The following is a 16,590-nucleotide window of genomic DNA, read 5'->3' as shown; positions in this document are numbered from 1 at the left end:
TGTGTGTGTGTGTGTGTGTGTGTGTGTGTGTGTGTGTGTGTGTGTGTAATTCTTATATACAGTCATATATAGTCTTGATAGGGAGTTATTGTATTGAACTGCTCTTCTTTATCTCTAATTTTTTATGAGGTGCTGAGATACTAGTGTAGCTACTCATGCTTGCTTTCTGGTGGCATTTGCTTGAAATAACTTTTCCATCTTTAATTTTAAGTGTGTGTTCAGGCAATATTTAGAGGGGTGTGTTTTTTTTTTTAAATCTGGTCTGTCAGTCTTTTGAGTTAAGGGATTGATGCCATTAACTTCTTGTTATTATTGGAAAATATGTCATGATTTTCTAATTATGGTAGAGCCGCACCACTTTGAATATGATAGCTCTCCTTTGATCTTAAAAGTTAAGCAGTCTTGGCCCTGACAATGGAGAAATGAGTGAGTGAAAAGTTAGTGTACCTAGATGGGTTGTGGTAGATGAGAGAGGTATGGTAGTGTTGAGGTTTGGTTTTATTTTTTGTTTGTTTGTTTTGGTTTCTTTGAGACAGGATTTCACTGTGTAGCTCTGCCTGTCTTAGAACTGTGTAGACCAGGCTGGCTTCGGATTCACAGAGATCCATCTGTCTCTGCTACCAGATTTCTGGGATTAATGGTGTGTGTCACTGAGCCTGGCCATGTTGAGGTTTTGAATTTTAATGAAACAGTAGATTTCTTTAAAATATAAAATGGACTACCCAGCTTTGAAAATTGCTTCCTTCTCAGAGTAAACTCTGGCTAATAGCTAGTTAACGAAAAGGAAACCATATCCATATATGAATCATACAGATAATACAAACAAAAAGCAACAATAGATGCATACGCATATATAGTATTAAATGAGTTATAAATAAGGATCCTGTTTACACCAGAAAAATAAAGTAGAGAATATGTCATAGTTTATGGAAACTTTAGCAGTTATTATTCTATAAATAATAAAAGATACATATTAAAAATATTTTAAGAATATTATAATTTAGAGAAGACTAAAACATAGTATCCAGGCATGTTGCAAACTGCACTTATGAAAGCAGAAATCCTATAAGAAATATGGCAAATTAGCACCAGAATTTTAAAATAAAAAGCATCAAATAGGAAGCAGTATGTCATGTGACAGGTTAAGCATTATGAGTCTTGTTAATTGTAAAACATCACAATAATTGTTTAGAGGAGAAATAGATTGTCATTGTGAATATAATTAGATGCCACAGAAATCATAATCAATCACAATTTTAAAAGGTTAATAAACTGTGAATTCATGTGAACATTGTTAATTAGGCACTGCTTATCTGGCAATAACCATAGTAGACATCTTTGTAGTAAAGGTTAAAATCATGCTTAATTTTGTTTCATTATTCTTCATTTTACTCTTTAAGTTAGTCATATGTGCAATAAAAATATTAGGGTAAAAGTTAGAATGAAATTCGTTATTGACATGATTTACTTTTAATATAGCTGTCATGTGAAGATTTCAGGCAGTTTTTGAAGAACCTACAATAGTAGACTTTAGTAGTATTGATGTATAGGTGTCTTAGATATGGCACAATTAGAATACATAATTAAGTCTCTTTTATAATAGGAAGAAAGTACATGATAGTGAAATATCTTACATTTCCTGTAGGAAGAAGAAAAGCTTAGAGGACTAGATACATATGTCAAAGCATGATATATGTGTGTCTGAAAATGTCATGGTGAAACCTATAAATATTTCCAATTAAAATAAAATATTGTGAAAAGTTAAACAAGATAGCTGAATTATCTATGGTTAGCATATTAAAATCAGACATGTGTGATGCAATATGTATAGTCTAGTAGCATACTTGTCCAGCTTTTTCTCACTTTGCCTACATCCAATAGCCTTTTTTATGTCCTTCATACTTCACATTTTATTTTCAGCAAGTCGTTAGGATAATTAGAAGTGAGATGGGATTCACAGGGTGGACTGAAAGCACACAGACCAGAGGGAGCAGTCTAGGAGAGACTCTGGGCAGTAGGCACTCTCGGCAGCTCTCAGCAGGTCTCTCTTCTCCAGGAACATGCAGTTTAGATATGCTGAGTCTTTCCAGTATCATGAAATATTGTATGTTTGAATTCATGTTTTTAAGAGTAAAGAAGGCAACACCTATCTTTTCTTAGTTTTATTTTTTTTTGTATTAATTGAGTTAAAGTATAAGAAAATAAATAAACATTGGGTAAACTGTGTCATGTCAAAAAGTAAGTTAAGTTTTGTCTTGACTGGATTTGAGGTTGCTTATTTCAGCAAATACCCAAATTTATTTGTAAAAGTACAGTTTGTCTTTGAAAGTGTTGTTGAATAATGTGGGAAGACCTTCTGTATATGTGTTGCTTTTATTGGTTAATGGATAAAGAAGCTGCTTTGGCCTGTGATGGGGAGAATAGAGCTAAGCAGGAGAACTAAACTGAATGCTGGAAGAAAGCAGGCAGAGTCAGTGAGAAGCCGTGTAACAGCTGTAAGAGATAGCCACCTCCAATGGAGCCTACTGAAACTTTGTCAATAGGCCACGACTTTGTGGTGATGCACGGTTTAATGAAGATGGGTTAGTTTAGGATACAAGAGCTAACTAGAAATACCTTTAAGCTACTGGCCAAACAGTATTGCAAATAATATAGTTTTTGTGTGATTATTTTGGGAGTCATGGAACCGTGAATAAACAATCAGTCTCATCCAATAGTTGAAATTTTCCAATTCACTAGTACTTAAAGAATATCATATCAAATCTGGCCTCTGTTTCAAACAAAAAGGATAAATAGTAGTCAGTTTTCTTCTCTGAACTCTCATAGCATATCAGATGGCAATAATGATAAATATTATTTATTGAATTTATGTGTGTGTTGCAGGAATTATGCAAAGAAGTTTATATTATTATTTTACAGGAAAACAAAGAGTCAATTAAAATCAACTTGCTACAGTTTGCGCAGCTGGAAACTCTCTGAACTGGAATTTGAACCTAATTACCTGTATTCTCTACTCAGAAAGCTGGCTGTGTCTAAAATCAGGAACTTTTTTTTATTTTTATCTAGGGTATTAGTCCACTGGACACATGTGCATAGTTTTGTTGAGTTTTACTTGAAACCATATGAACTAGTTACCTTGGCATAGAAGACTATATTCTAACGTTTAAAAATACTTACCCGACAAGGGAGTCTTGGCATGTAAACCACTCTCCATAAGAGCCATTTTGAAGTCACTAACAGAATTCTAGAACAGACGTTTTCAGACAAGACATTTTCAGTTCTATCATGATGATAAATTGATCTTAAAAAAGTAAACTGCCTACTTTTTTATATCTCTTCCTTTCTTTAACATAGAGATTAAACTCTCACACCTTTAATGCCAGCACTTGGGAGACAAAGGCAGGTGGATCTTTGTTAAAGGCCAGCCTGATCAAAGTACAGTGGGTCCTAGAAAAAGCCAGAGCTGTAACAAAGAGAAATTCTGTCTGGAAACAGCCTCTTACCCTGTGCTATTTTCTAGGAAAAAAAAGTCTAGGTACTACTAGGTATATGTTTTATAGATGATCTTTAAAAACATGCTTCCCAAGAAATTAATTAGTGTTATAAGCCCTTACCACTGAGTACACTGTCCTGTAAGGGTAATGATTATATTTACTACTGTACTTACTTTATGCTTTTGGTTCATGACTCAAATAAGAATATACTGTATATTGCAAACAGGAGGAAATTATTCATCATGATTTTTATATAGGATGGACAGAAAGATTTGAACTTCCTGGCAAAGAGGAAATGAGCTCTGGAGGTATTAACACATACGTATTTCATAGCTTCCTAGGTTCCAAGTTATATTACAAAAGTGAGACAGGTATATTTTACTGTCTCTTAAGCTTCTTGAGTAGAAGACAAAATTATTCTTAAATACTTTCTATTTATTGAAGGCAACAATGGTTTACTGGAACCGAACCCAGGTCATTGGTTCATTCTCCGTTTATTCTACTTTCCTTTTAATTGGAGGATTAATCGTTTCCTGATTTATGGTATTGTTATAGAATGATTGAATACAATGTTGAATTATAGTAGTATATAATTTCAAGGAACACAGAACAAATATAAAGATTGTAATTTTCCAAAAGCGGTGTTGCTTGAAATACGAGACTGGGTTAAAATTGTGTCGTTTGTAGCCCATAGTGCAGAGCTGCATGACACCTCTAGTTTTTCACAGATTACTGTCATTCTAACCTAAGCAATATTAGTGTGGTGAATAGTGACGTTCATTTCAAACACAAGAGAAAACATCCCAAGGATCTGCAATTAAAAACATGAAAGATAAGACATCATTAAAAGTCTAATAAGCCATCCTTATTATCGCGGTAAATCACAGTGGGATAGAAGTTCTTTCTGTTTGCTCCTACTGATGAGCTGTGCTAGTAGATTCTCACACCCTAATGTTTCTCCTGCCTCAAAGAAATTATATCAGTTTAATTACTTAGATTTTATGAGAAGCTTAAAGGCTGAAGATTAGTATAAATTCCCAGACAATTTTCACATTCAGGAAAGGCCCTTAAGCCTTAAACACGTTGTGATTTGTTGAAATAAACATTCAAAGATATTGAGTGGCTCTGATTTCACGGAGGGTAGAAAAAAAAACTCCTCCCTTATGTATTTCAATTAATTAATTAGCTAATTAATTAATTTTAGATTTTCAAGACAGGGTTCTCTGTATAGCCCTGGCTGTCTTGGAATTCTCTCTGTAGAGCAGGCTGTCCTCAAATTTAGGGACATGCCAGCCTCTGCCTCCAGAGTGCTAGCATTAAAAGTGTGTGCCATTTCCACCCTGCGCCCAATTGTATTTCATAAACTGTATCTCGTGACTTATATAATGCTGCCTCTGTGGTTCGTTGTTTGTTCACCTTTGTAAGTGGGAAACAAATAGTTGTTATTTTTTTCAGTGAGTTGGTATTTGAGCAGAGCCACAAATACTTCTTTATCAAGCTACTGGATCATTGGATAGATTTGCCTCCTCCATAAATAGGTAGTTTTTATGTGCAGTCTCGTGAATTTTCGTGGAGAATCCTCACAGGTCCCTGGAATGATTTATATCTTTAGAATGTATTGTCTTTTTAAACCTACTTCTTAATTTTCTATACTAATGAGAATCAGGTTAGTACTTTGATCTTTATGTGCTGAGGGGAATGCCTTTTCTCGTCCTGTCTGGTGTTCTGGATGTTTCTTGTAGGCACCTCCTTTTTTAGGTTAGGGAAAATTTCTCCTACAGTTTTGCTGAAAATATTTTCTATGTCTTTACCTGGTTTTCTTCCTCTTCTTCACTATTCCTATTATTCTCAAATGGTCTTTTCATAGTTTCCTAGATTTCCTGTTTTTTGTGTCTGGATTTTTTTTTAATTAAAATTTTCTTTAACCGGGGATATCCATTCTTCTATCTCTATTCTGTACCTTGAGCTTTGTTGGAGAAGCTCGCCTCTGAGGTTCCTCATCATGTTTCTAAATTTTTCATTTCATTTAGCAATATATTGTCCTGCTGTTATTATTGAATATATTTTTGTGTTGGTGTCTAGGCATCTGGATTTGGGTTGATTATAACTGTAGGTATTGCTATCTGGTCTTGTGTTTGCTAAGTGTGTGTTTTGTTTCATGGTTTCTGTTGCCCTCTCTGGTTCTTAGAGTGTGGTGACTGTTTATTGCTTCTGTGATCCTGCTCAGTGTGGCCATGAGGGGTCTTAATGTCTTTCTAGGTATTGGAAGCTAATACTGAGAAATGGGGATGACCTAGAAGAGGGATGGTGTTGAAGAGTAGAGGGAAGAAAGCTTGGTGTGAGACCAGGACCTGTGTAGACCTCTGGGAATAGGGGCAGAGAGGAATGAGAAAAAGGTAGTCTGCTACAAGGATGGAGTTAAGACTCCAGGATTGGAATTGGCAGAGAAGAGGGAGAGGTAAAATAGCCCACCTGATTCCCTAGCCAGCATGGCAGAAGTGTTTCCAGGAAGTGTCTGTGGGAGTAGCTGAGACATAGGATGGGGTGTTAGAGAAAGGCTGTTAATGAGATAGATCTGTGAGATCTCTTGGGAACAGGAGCAGAGAGGAAGGAAGGCCACAATAGGTGGTCTGCAAATCTGCCATCTGGAGTGGAATATGGGAGATTGTCTGAAGGAGTTGGTCGCTGAATCCAAAGGATGGTAGAGGAAGGCTGTATGTAGGAGAAGATCCGTGTAATCGCTGGGAATAGCAGTTGCATTGTTTTATTTTAAGGATATGTAATAATAAAATCGTATATTCTTACTTAGAATTCTGAATACTTACATTGTTTCATACCTATAAAAGACTTTATCTGGGAGGCATCTAGAAAGCACAGTCTGCAGATGCTCAATGTCCTGTAAATATCTATATTAGAATCATTTATAGGTTAATGAGTACCATGTAAATGCTTATCACGTTTTACCATGTAGGGACAAATACCATGGAAAACAAGTCTACATGTTTCAGAGTAGTCAAAATTTTCTAAAATTGTTTCTGATTTCTGATTAATTGAATTTACATGTGTAATTCACTGATATAGAACTGTAACTATATTTGAATTTTTTCATTAACAGCTAGTATTTGATTAATTCCAAGGCCTGAAAATACTTGCAGTCTTCCATAAATTTTGTATAAGAAGATTAAAAACTTTTTTTAAAGTTTATCTCTGATGCTAAGTAGATATATCTATGAAACAGCTGCAGAAGTGAGAAATGATAAAGTGTGTTTTGTTATTTTATTCATCTTTTTAAGTATTTGAAATGTAAACCAGTTTCACCAAGTGAACTATCTTATGAAAGCCCATTGCTTCGAGTTGTTAAATGTATAGTGGCGTGGACCATGCTGGACTTGGGGAGCCTCCAGAGCTGAGTAGCCCATTTTGGAAAGCATAAACGTACGTGTTAGGAGCAGCGCTCTTAGTTGATCACAGGGTTCTAAAAACTTCTCTTTGTGAGAGGGTTGGCACAATATATTGAGTTCTGTTGAATGCTTGCCAGGTTTACAAGAACTAAAAGTCAGTATCCCTTGCAACTGTGAGATAGAAGTATGTCTGTAGACTTGGGAGCGCACGACAGTGCTGGAAGGGTTTGATGAAAGAGTGGAAGTGAAGCGAACTGACAGTTTAGATTTGAAGATGTGGTTATTTTTACTAACCATGTTATTAGACTCCAGTTGAGGAGTTAGTACATTTTAATTTTTCCTTCTTCTGCTACCTTATTTAGATCAGTTTCAGAATAACAGTTGTGAGTTTAAGTGCAATTGCCTTTCCTTTGTTCAGGTGTTTATTGAATACCAAGAGAGTCTGAAAATTTGCCTTGTACTGAGAACATTCAAGAACTTAGGGTGACACAAAGATAAGCCATGATAAAGTGGCACACAAAGCCTTCAGAATCCTCCTCGTACAGCGAGGAAGGTCGGGCAGGCGTGTGTACTCATGCTGTGCTTTAAATTGAGCTTTGAATGCATGCTCAAATCTTAGTTTTCCAAATAGGGCTTCTTTTAGACTGGATTAAGGTCCAGCCTGAGGGGCCTGAAATACTTCCCAGTGGAATAACCTTTGAAGCCGCTCCTTGAATGAGCAGCATTCTCTGAGTGACTCTTATTGTTGCTGTTTACAGTGTGTCCATTTTAGCCCAACTTTTGGTCTTCATCCAGTGTTTAAAAATTTATATTTTAAATACCCAAGTATCTGGTTTTGTAGAGAAACAAAAAAATCAGGAAATAATTTAGCAAACACTTCAGGCATATAGTGTCTTAACATATTTACCAAGTACAAAATACTTTTAGAACCCCAGAAGCAAGATAGATTTTTTTTTAATACTATGATGTGACACTTCCAGTTTGGGATCCAGTTTCTGTCTGTTCAAGACATGATAGCACATAGATTTGAACTTTGTCAGGGTCGTAGCCTAGCCATGATTTAGTAGATACCTTGTTAATTAAGGGATCACATTTCAACATTGTAATTGGTAATTATTAAGAAACTTAAGTAAATTTAGCAAAACAAATCGAGACATGAGAGAGAGAATATCTGCATTATATGCTATTGAGTCCATTCTTAGCACCTTCATATAATAGATAGCTAATTCTCCCAAACAATTAAGAAGAATTAGTCTTATCATATAAATACTTTAATCAATATGAATAGAAATTTTCTTAGGTTTCTGAAATAAAATAATTGCTTTTTTAGTTATGACACAGGTATTTAAAAATAAAATAATAAGTCAGTTCTCATGAATATAAATGGAAATATTTTCAACAAAATTTTGATTTTTATCATTAAAACAGTAATGTGAGTTATATTTTTATTTCAATAATAGAAGGCCACTTTAATATAAAAATTTAATAAAATTTTCTAACACTAATATGAAAAAAGAATCATGTTCTTATGTATATGAGTATTTCCTAGATTTAGCACCATTGGCATAAAAGTAAATGAAAAATGGGTAGGAAGGGATCAGTCAATCTGACAATGAAACATTCTCTAAACATCTTAATTCACAAATTTTGACATCTCTGAGATGAAGAATAAGATGCCTCTTATTGGAAGTTTTATCGTGGGCTCTGGATGTGCATAAGTGGAGGGGGAAGAGAATATGAATGAGAATGAATAGAAATACGAGAGCTAGGGAGTAATTCAGCAAGGTTGATGTACATAAATTAACAATATAAAATATTCAGATGCTTTAACCAAATAAAAGAAAGTTTTAAAGAAATCACACATTGTCAGACTGTCAGAAGCACTCCTATGCCAGTCCAATAAAAGGTAAGTAAACTATACCAAGATTATTATTAAAAGATTGTTTTAAGAAAAGGGACTTAAGCAAAGGTAGAATGTAATCACAAATTGGATGATTCCACACTGTAACAATATGTGTTTTTTACTGTGGGAATTTTTCTGACAGTTGACTAGAGATACTAATATTGCTGAAAATGCAAAGAGCAAAGAATAGAATAAGCATAACTACATGAAAGTAAAGCTAAAATGATTGAAAATGATACTTAAAAACCAACATAAACTGTATATTCTTAGTAAAATTTTCTTCATTTCACAGCAAGATACACAGAACACAGTTGTCTAAAAACATGTTCAAGGTTATACAACCATGCATTTTGAGACAAATAGGTTTTACAATGCAGTGGAAGTGCCAAAAACATGAACATACCTCTCACCTACAACCTGGTATAAGACAGCAAACTGAATTATTAATCTATGAGGGAGTGTGATGTTTTCAACAGAAGGTGTAGGTATGCATGGTTAGAAAAGAATATCCTAGAGCAAAAGATGAAGTGTCATAGAATAAATGAATGAGCTTTATTAAAGGTCAGAACTGTTTGCTGTGTGACACTAATATAATGAAGGGAATAGCATCCTTTTGCTAAGTCTTACTTGCCCTCTGTGTATTTAAAAAAAAAAAAAAACCTAGATTCACAAGTATAAAGAACGTCACCACGTCAATAACAGTAGGGCAGGTAACCAAATATTTAAAGAAGACGAAAGACTAGCACTGTGTTCTTGTTCGTTGTGATGGTTCATAGAGACTGTGTCCTCATGAATCATGCATTTTCTGAATCTTATATTTAATAAAAGTCTCACTTATATTAATGGAACCCCCGAAATATCCACATTAAGGAGTATACTGAGATGGTAATATTTTAGCTGTTAAGGCCAAAGAGGAAAACATGTCACATTTAAAGGCTGGTTGGGATAAACTTAGCAAGCCATGAATTTTAGAAGATTGTTCATTCAGGATTTTCTTGTGTCTTGTGAAAATTGCCAGAACTTTGTGAGTTCTAGATTTCCGGAAGTATGTCTGCACTGCTTCAGCTGGCTCAGGAGAGGATCCTTTCCTTAAGGCTCCTTTATGTTTCTTACTCCAGCTTCTGGACCCGAGTACATAATTAACTAAAGGAAATTTGCAAAATTTAAGTAACCTACCACAGATTGTGTTGTTGCTTAATCTATGTTTAAGAAAATTTAGTAATTTTCTCTTGAGCACTAGCAAAATGTGTTTACACTTGTATCTATTGCTATGTTAATATTTCACAGTATCATGATATCAGTATCATAATTTAGCAGTAATTCTTTATTTTCAAATATTGGCTAAACTCTATAACATGGAAATTTTAGGAAAAATTCTATATTTGTTTTATTGAGTGTAGTTCACATGCCACAAAAATGGTTTTGATCTGGCACTCAAATGCACAGTTCACAATGATTATGCATTTTTGTTATGATTGCAAATGAAGATTTGTTTTTATCTGATGTAAATTCCCAGACTCCTTTGCAGCACCCTGTTTGATAGATGAACCTCCTGTGTCTTGGACTACTGTCAACACTGAACAAATTCAACTCCTACCTGAGGCTAACACCTCTTGTTCATGTGCTAGATTGTTCCCCTTCTCACTTATTAATAGTAGTACTCTAACCACCCTCACTTCTTTCAGTATCATTGTAAAATCTTCTCTTTGTAACTAATTCTCTAGCAGTGCAGCTGGCCGGAGTATAATAGCTTCCTTTCTAAAATCCCATGATGGGCTGTTAATAGGCCCAGTGGGTGTAGGTCTTGTGCATGCAGCCATGCTGTGGCGTTCATTGGTACAGCATCCCATCATGTCCAGCAGACAGCTGTTCACAGCACTCCTTCCTGACCTTGAGCTCTTGTGTTCTTTCTGACCCCTCTACGGTGATGTGCCCTGAGCCTTGGAGAGGTGATGATATAGATGTCCCTTCTACCCTCAATTTCTTCTCATAGTCATCTATAGTCATCTTTCCCTTTACTGCTGTTGTTATATAACATGTGTAGTGCATTTGGAAATGAATTTTCTAAAGATTTGATTTTATGTGTATATGTGAGTGCCTATTGATCTTAGCTACAGAGCCATTGTTTCAGCTTCAGAAAGGAGTATTTTGAAGGTGTATTGTAGGTTGCCCTTTTAAACTGAATTCCAAGTCTCTCACCCTCCTTATTTACTCTTGCATGCCTAAACCTCATTCTGAGTTTCTCTGAGTAGCTCTTCAATTACCCTATTGCTCTAGTCAGAAATCAGTAATGTAGCCATACATATTGTTCATGGTAATCCTAGACCCCAGGAGGTGGAAACTGGCTCACAAGTCAGATTGCACCACGCAGTTATTTCCATGCGAACATAGCTTATACATCAACTACGAGACTCTGCCTCAGTGATAAACAAGAAGCCAGATACCTGGCTTCTTAGTTTTAGCTTTGAGTATGTTTTCTGTCATGTCAATAAACTGTCAAGGCCCACTGTTTCCACCTCTTATATGATTGTCCTTCTGTCATTTCTTATCAGTACCATGGGAGAGGCCACTATTATTTCTTCCTACTAATTTCTCGAAACTGTTCTCCATAGTGCAAGTACTGTCTCTTCATGAAGTCTAACCTTGGCCGTGTCTGGAAGTAGGATTACCAAAGCAGTCAGTACAAGAAGGCAAGGTGCACCAGGGTAGCTTCACTTGCAGATTTAGTTCATGTGAGGGCCTTGCCCCAAACTGGTAGAGTTCTGGTGTCTTTGGCTGTCTATGACAGTAGCAGAGGTCAGCTGTTCTACTATAAATGTTTTTCACTACTATATCTCTGTGGGATTTCCAAATACCTTTTACCTGAACTGTATGTCTTTAGCACAAAGTTTTAACTCACCAGTCTCTCTAACCACTGGCACTAATATGTGAATTAAATATAGAATTTATTTTCCTCACATAATTCCATCATAACCTATACTTCTAGATGGTTAGATATGTTCTCTACCTATAGTAGAACTGGTATTCTAATATACAGTCTTAAGTTTTGTACAAATATTTGTAGATATCTGGCTTCAGAAAATGTCTTACTCAACCCTGCCCATGTCAGTCCTGGCTTCTAAGAAGAGCAAATTAATTTCAGAGTTACTTTCAGCAAGGCGAGTAGAAGACTGAGATTAACATCTCTAGACTAGTTGTCCATTTTCTGTTGAAATTCTGGTTCAAAAAGCAGTTATTGCACATAATCCAACTTAGTTCTCTGAGTTTTTCTGTCCTCTAAAGATGTGCCACATCCTGCTCTTCTTCCTGTCCTTTTTAAAAATAAAACAAAAAATGAACAAACCGCACAAACCTGGCTAGTTGTTTATTGCTATATTTAACCTCATGGAGACAGGTCAGTTCCAGAGATGGCCACTGAAGTGAAGAGTAATAGGACAGATCACAGGGCCAAAGGGAACATTCTGACCTCAGGCACACATTTTGTTCTAGAGGTGTTTTTGAGTTTATGAATTTTAAAATAGTATTTTGGTATTAGTCACATACCATATTAGTCACACGATCATGACCAGTCTGTTACTTCTTGTTCATTAACACCCCCCCATTAATGCTTTGTTACCGTCAAGAATATATTCCAAATAAACATTTCTGGCATAGAGCCAACAGGTATAAAAATAATCTCTAGGAGTTCTTCTTGAATGTATCTTTTCATAGATTCTTCCATCTCTACGGATTTAGATTTGTTGTGGGCACTTTGCCAAAAGCAGCTAAGTAGTAGTGGGGGTGGAGCTATGGTAACCCAAGAACATCAGCTTTGGAAAGCCCCAGCCAGCGTGCAAAGGAAGTTTAGGAGATGGAGAGGCTCATGCTCTTTATCTCTGCCTCCTGTCTCAGCTGTTCTCTGGGCTGGCAGCTTGACAAGGGCTCTCAGGTTGTCACTCTGCCAGGGGCAAAACATGTTCTGTCATTTAGCCATCACTGTATCTCTCGGGGAAAATTAGTCAGGTTCATAGCTGTGGAATTGAAGATGCAGATAGGATGAGTAATATGCTCAGAATCTTATAGTAAATGATTTTTTTTTTACTGTGTGAGCTGAAACATGATTCTTAAATGGTAGTTTAATGGTGAGTGTTACTTTTTAAATGCATTATTCTGCCATTCCCTGGCTTATGTATTGAAATATTGTACCCTGGTTTTCAGTGTATAGTCTTTGCTATGACGTCTGGCCAGATGTGGAATCATATCCGTGGACCTCCATATGCTCATAAGAACCCACACAATGGACAAGTGGTAAGTTTGTTTTCTATCAATCGATACTATAAACAAGATGCCTCTTAAATGAAGCTATGATTATCCTCTAGTAAGAGCAGGATTTCTTCATAAAACCACACATTTTTTTCATTTACTACTTCTGCCCCATATACACACACATGCATAAACACATAATATGTATTACTTAGTATAAAGACTTCTTTGATGTTATGATCCTAAACATTAATGTCTAAGCATTACATAGACTTACAGTATTCTACAGGTTTGCAAATTACTGTGACAACAACATGAAATACAACATAAAAAAAAATAAACAAGTATCTAGTGTCCCATTAGTAATAAGTTTAATCTTTAGAAGTTAATTTAAATATCATTAAGAATTCTAACATCATATTAGAGTATTAAGAAACCTCTACTACTTAAAAGTAGAGTTGAAAACCTTGTAAAATTTATGAATTATTAAAAATATGTAGTGGAATTTATATCAGTAATAGCTTACGAAGTCATATGACTTGGCCTGTTAGATTCCTTTTATTTAGGTGGGAAGGAAATACTATAATAGATTTACATATCCACTTTCTCCCCTGCAAGCTTAATATTAGGTTTCTGAGTTTTAAAAATATTTAGAGATTTACTTTATTTTCTCATTTTCTTTTTTGTTCTTTTGGGAAAATAGAAGAATTTTTACTGGATGGCATGGTGATGTCATCCAGGTCAGCAGACTGCTATCTGTTATCTCCTCATCCCACCCGTGCCTGTGACCAGTTCTTTTTCCACATGGATCTCATGAGTAAACATTTCACTGTGTAGCCAGTTATGGTTCCTGTTGTACTGCTCTCACCAGAGCACCCAGCAGAAGCATCTCAAGGAAGATATATGTACTTTGGCTCACAATCTGAGGGTACGCTAATCCATGAGAGCAGGAACGTCAGGCAGAGTCTGCGTGCACTACAGCAGACCTGGAAACAGAGAAAGTAGACCCTAGAGTAGGGGCATTTGGTCCTCTCAAAGGTCCTTGTGACCTTATTTCTTGTGACCTGATGTCTTCCAGCAAACCACTCACATGTTAAAAATCAATAGCCTCTCAAGAAACTGCCACTAATTGGGGAATACATGCTCAAAGCATGAGTCTATGGAAGACATCTCATCCTCTGCCATCCAGAGTCTCATGATCATCTCTAAACGTAAGATGCATTCATCCAATACCAGCAGTCCCTGGTGGTGTACTTCCTAGACTATGTAGAAGTACCACATTTCTAGGAACATTCAAGGAAATCTCTTCGATGTGTGCCCCAGACAAATTTAAAAACATAAAAAAAGTAAAATACAATGTCTCAGAGTAAATTTTCCAATTCCAAATGGGAGAATTTGAACAACTGAAAACTAGCAGGCTGACATTAAATCTGTCTGTCAAGCCATGTGAAGTGTCGCTAGCTTGGGCATCCTCAGATTTATGGCCCCATTGCTTTCAGTTCATGTGTGTGTTTTTTTTTTCTCTTGGGCCATCCACTTTGGCTGGTTTCTCATACGTCTGGCATCTTTGCCATGCTGAGTTCTCCATTCTGTCTTAGGCTCACATCTCCATGCACTGATTCATGAAGGACTTACTACCTGGAATGTCGTCAACTTTCTCGGAAACCTGGGTGCAAACCTCCCAGTCCTGTAAATCCTGTTCAGGCAAAACCAACATACATAAACAGTGCCAGGTTCTGTTTCCATCTGCACAAATATAGGCTTCCTTGGGCTCTAGTTTTTGTGTCCTCTCTGTGCTTAAGTGGCGTGAGCAGGAAGACACTTGGCCGACTGGCCCTGATAGTAGAGCAGCCCTGCTGTCTTTCTTTATGAAGAAAGTCTTTGAAATGGATTTTTCATTTTATACCCTGGCTTCTTCAGTGGATGGAGTTTTGCCTTCAGGATGCTTTTCTTACTGCCCTAGTGTAGACAGCACAGTTTCTCCTTACTGATGTTACTTTTACTCTTTAAAGATTACAGATGCTTTCTTAAATTTTAATTTATTTATTTTTCATTCTGACCACAGCTTATCTTCCCTCCCCTCTCCTGTATTGACTTTAAAAGGGGCAAACCTCCCATGGGTACCAGCAAAGCATGGCATATCAAACTGTCTCAAGATTAAGTGCCTTCCCCTGTATTCAGGCTGGGCAAGGCAATCTAGCATGAGAAATAGATGCACAAGAGCCAGTCAAAGCACCTGGGATAGCTCCTGCTCCCTTTGCCGGGAGTCCCACGTATATATATATAGATCAAGCTACACCACTGATACGTGTATGCACAGGACCTAAGTGGTTCCCTGAAGGCTCCCTGCTTGTTGGTTCAGACTCTGTGAATTCCCATGAGGCAGTCTAGTCATTTCTGTGAGTTTTTTTTATGATGTCCTTTCTCCCTCTTCACAGCTGGACTCTTCTTCTAGTCTAGTTTGGTCCAGTGTTTTGCCTTGAGTCTCTGAATCTACCTCCATCAGTTGCTGGATGAAGGCTCCCTGCTGACATTTGAGGTGGTCACCAATCTGATCACAGGGGATGGCCAGTTCAGATTGTGCCTCCTTTGCTGCCAGGAGTCATAGTTGGGGCCATCCTTGTAGGCTCTTGGGAGTTTCCCTTACATCAGGTTTACAGATACTTTATTTCCTGTACTATTTTGCCCCTGATATAAAATGCATTCCTATCAGATTTTATGTATCTTACATTTGTCTGCTCCGATTTTTGCTCCAGGTTTTTGTTTTGCTTTTAAATAACCATTCCAAAGCTTGAGTGCTGCAGATCCATTAGTCTGCTACTTTAGAATTTATTCTCACTCAAATTTTATAGGCAAAGTTTTTGACAAAATGTAACATATTGGCCTCCAGTCAGGTCTTGATGGAATCTGCTCTCACCTGGAACCTCAGGAACAGTTACTATCTATGTTTGGTCGTGTTCTGGTCTTCTGAAATCTAGTGTCTTCTGTTTAGTTGAGGTAGCAGTGTTTTATGAGTTCCTTTACCTTAATGTCTTCAGATTTCCACATTCTTTTCTTTTTCTTTTTAATTAATTTATTTATTTATTAAAGATTTCTGTCTCTTCCCCACCTCTGCCTCCCCTTTCCCTCCCCCTCCCCCAATCAAGTCCCCCTCCCTCGTCTGCCCAAAGAGCAATCAGGGTTCTCTGCCCTGTGGGAAGTCCAAAGACCACCCTCCTCCATCCAGGTCTAGTAAGGTGAGCATCCAAACTGCCTAGGCTCCCACAAAGCCAATACGTGCAGTAGGATCAAAAACCCATTGCCATTGTTCTTGAGTTCTCAGTAGTCCTCATTGTCCGCTATGTTCAGCAAGACCGGTTTTACCCAGGCTTTTTCAGACCCAGGCCAGCTGGCCTTGGTGAGTTCCCGATAGAACATCCCCATTGTCTCAGTGTGTAGGTGCACCCCTCGCGGTCCTGAGTTCCTTGCTCGTGCTCTCTCTCCTTCTGCTCCTGATTTGGACCTTGAGATTTCAGTCCGGTGCTCCAATGTGGGTCTCTGTCTCTGTCTC

At 37.0% G+C, this 16,590-nt stretch overlaps 1 protein-coding gene across 2 annotated transcripts in view; it reads left to right on the top strand.

Annotated features, from left to right (window-relative positions):
• The window catches only part of Tusc3 (tumor suppressor candidate 3), a 144,967-nt gene that overhangs the window by 86,663 nt on the left and 41,714 nt on the right, over positions 1-16,590 (top strand). The window contains exon 6 of one of the 2 annotated variants that reach the window (XM_050147388.1): positions 12,996-13,085. The exons of the other annotated variant lie outside the window; for it this stretch is intronic. Coding sequence (XP_050003345.1) covers positions 12,996-13,085 — 90 coding nt within the window. The remainder of the gene's footprint in view (positions 1-12,995; positions 13,086-16,590) is intronic. 2 annotated transcript variants of the gene reach the window in all.

Source organism: Alexandromys fortis, unplaced genomic scaffold (genome assembly GCF_014885135.2).
Source record: "Alexandromys fortis isolate MF-2015 unplaced genomic scaffold, M_Fortis_MF-2015_v1.1 scaffold_32, whole genome shotgun sequence".
Lineage (NCBI taxonomy): Eukaryota > Metazoa > Chordata > Mammalia > Rodentia > Cricetidae > Alexandromys > Alexandromys fortis.
The sequence above is the reverse complement of the archived record's forward strand: the minus strand, read 5'-3'. Positions and strand labels throughout refer to the sequence as shown.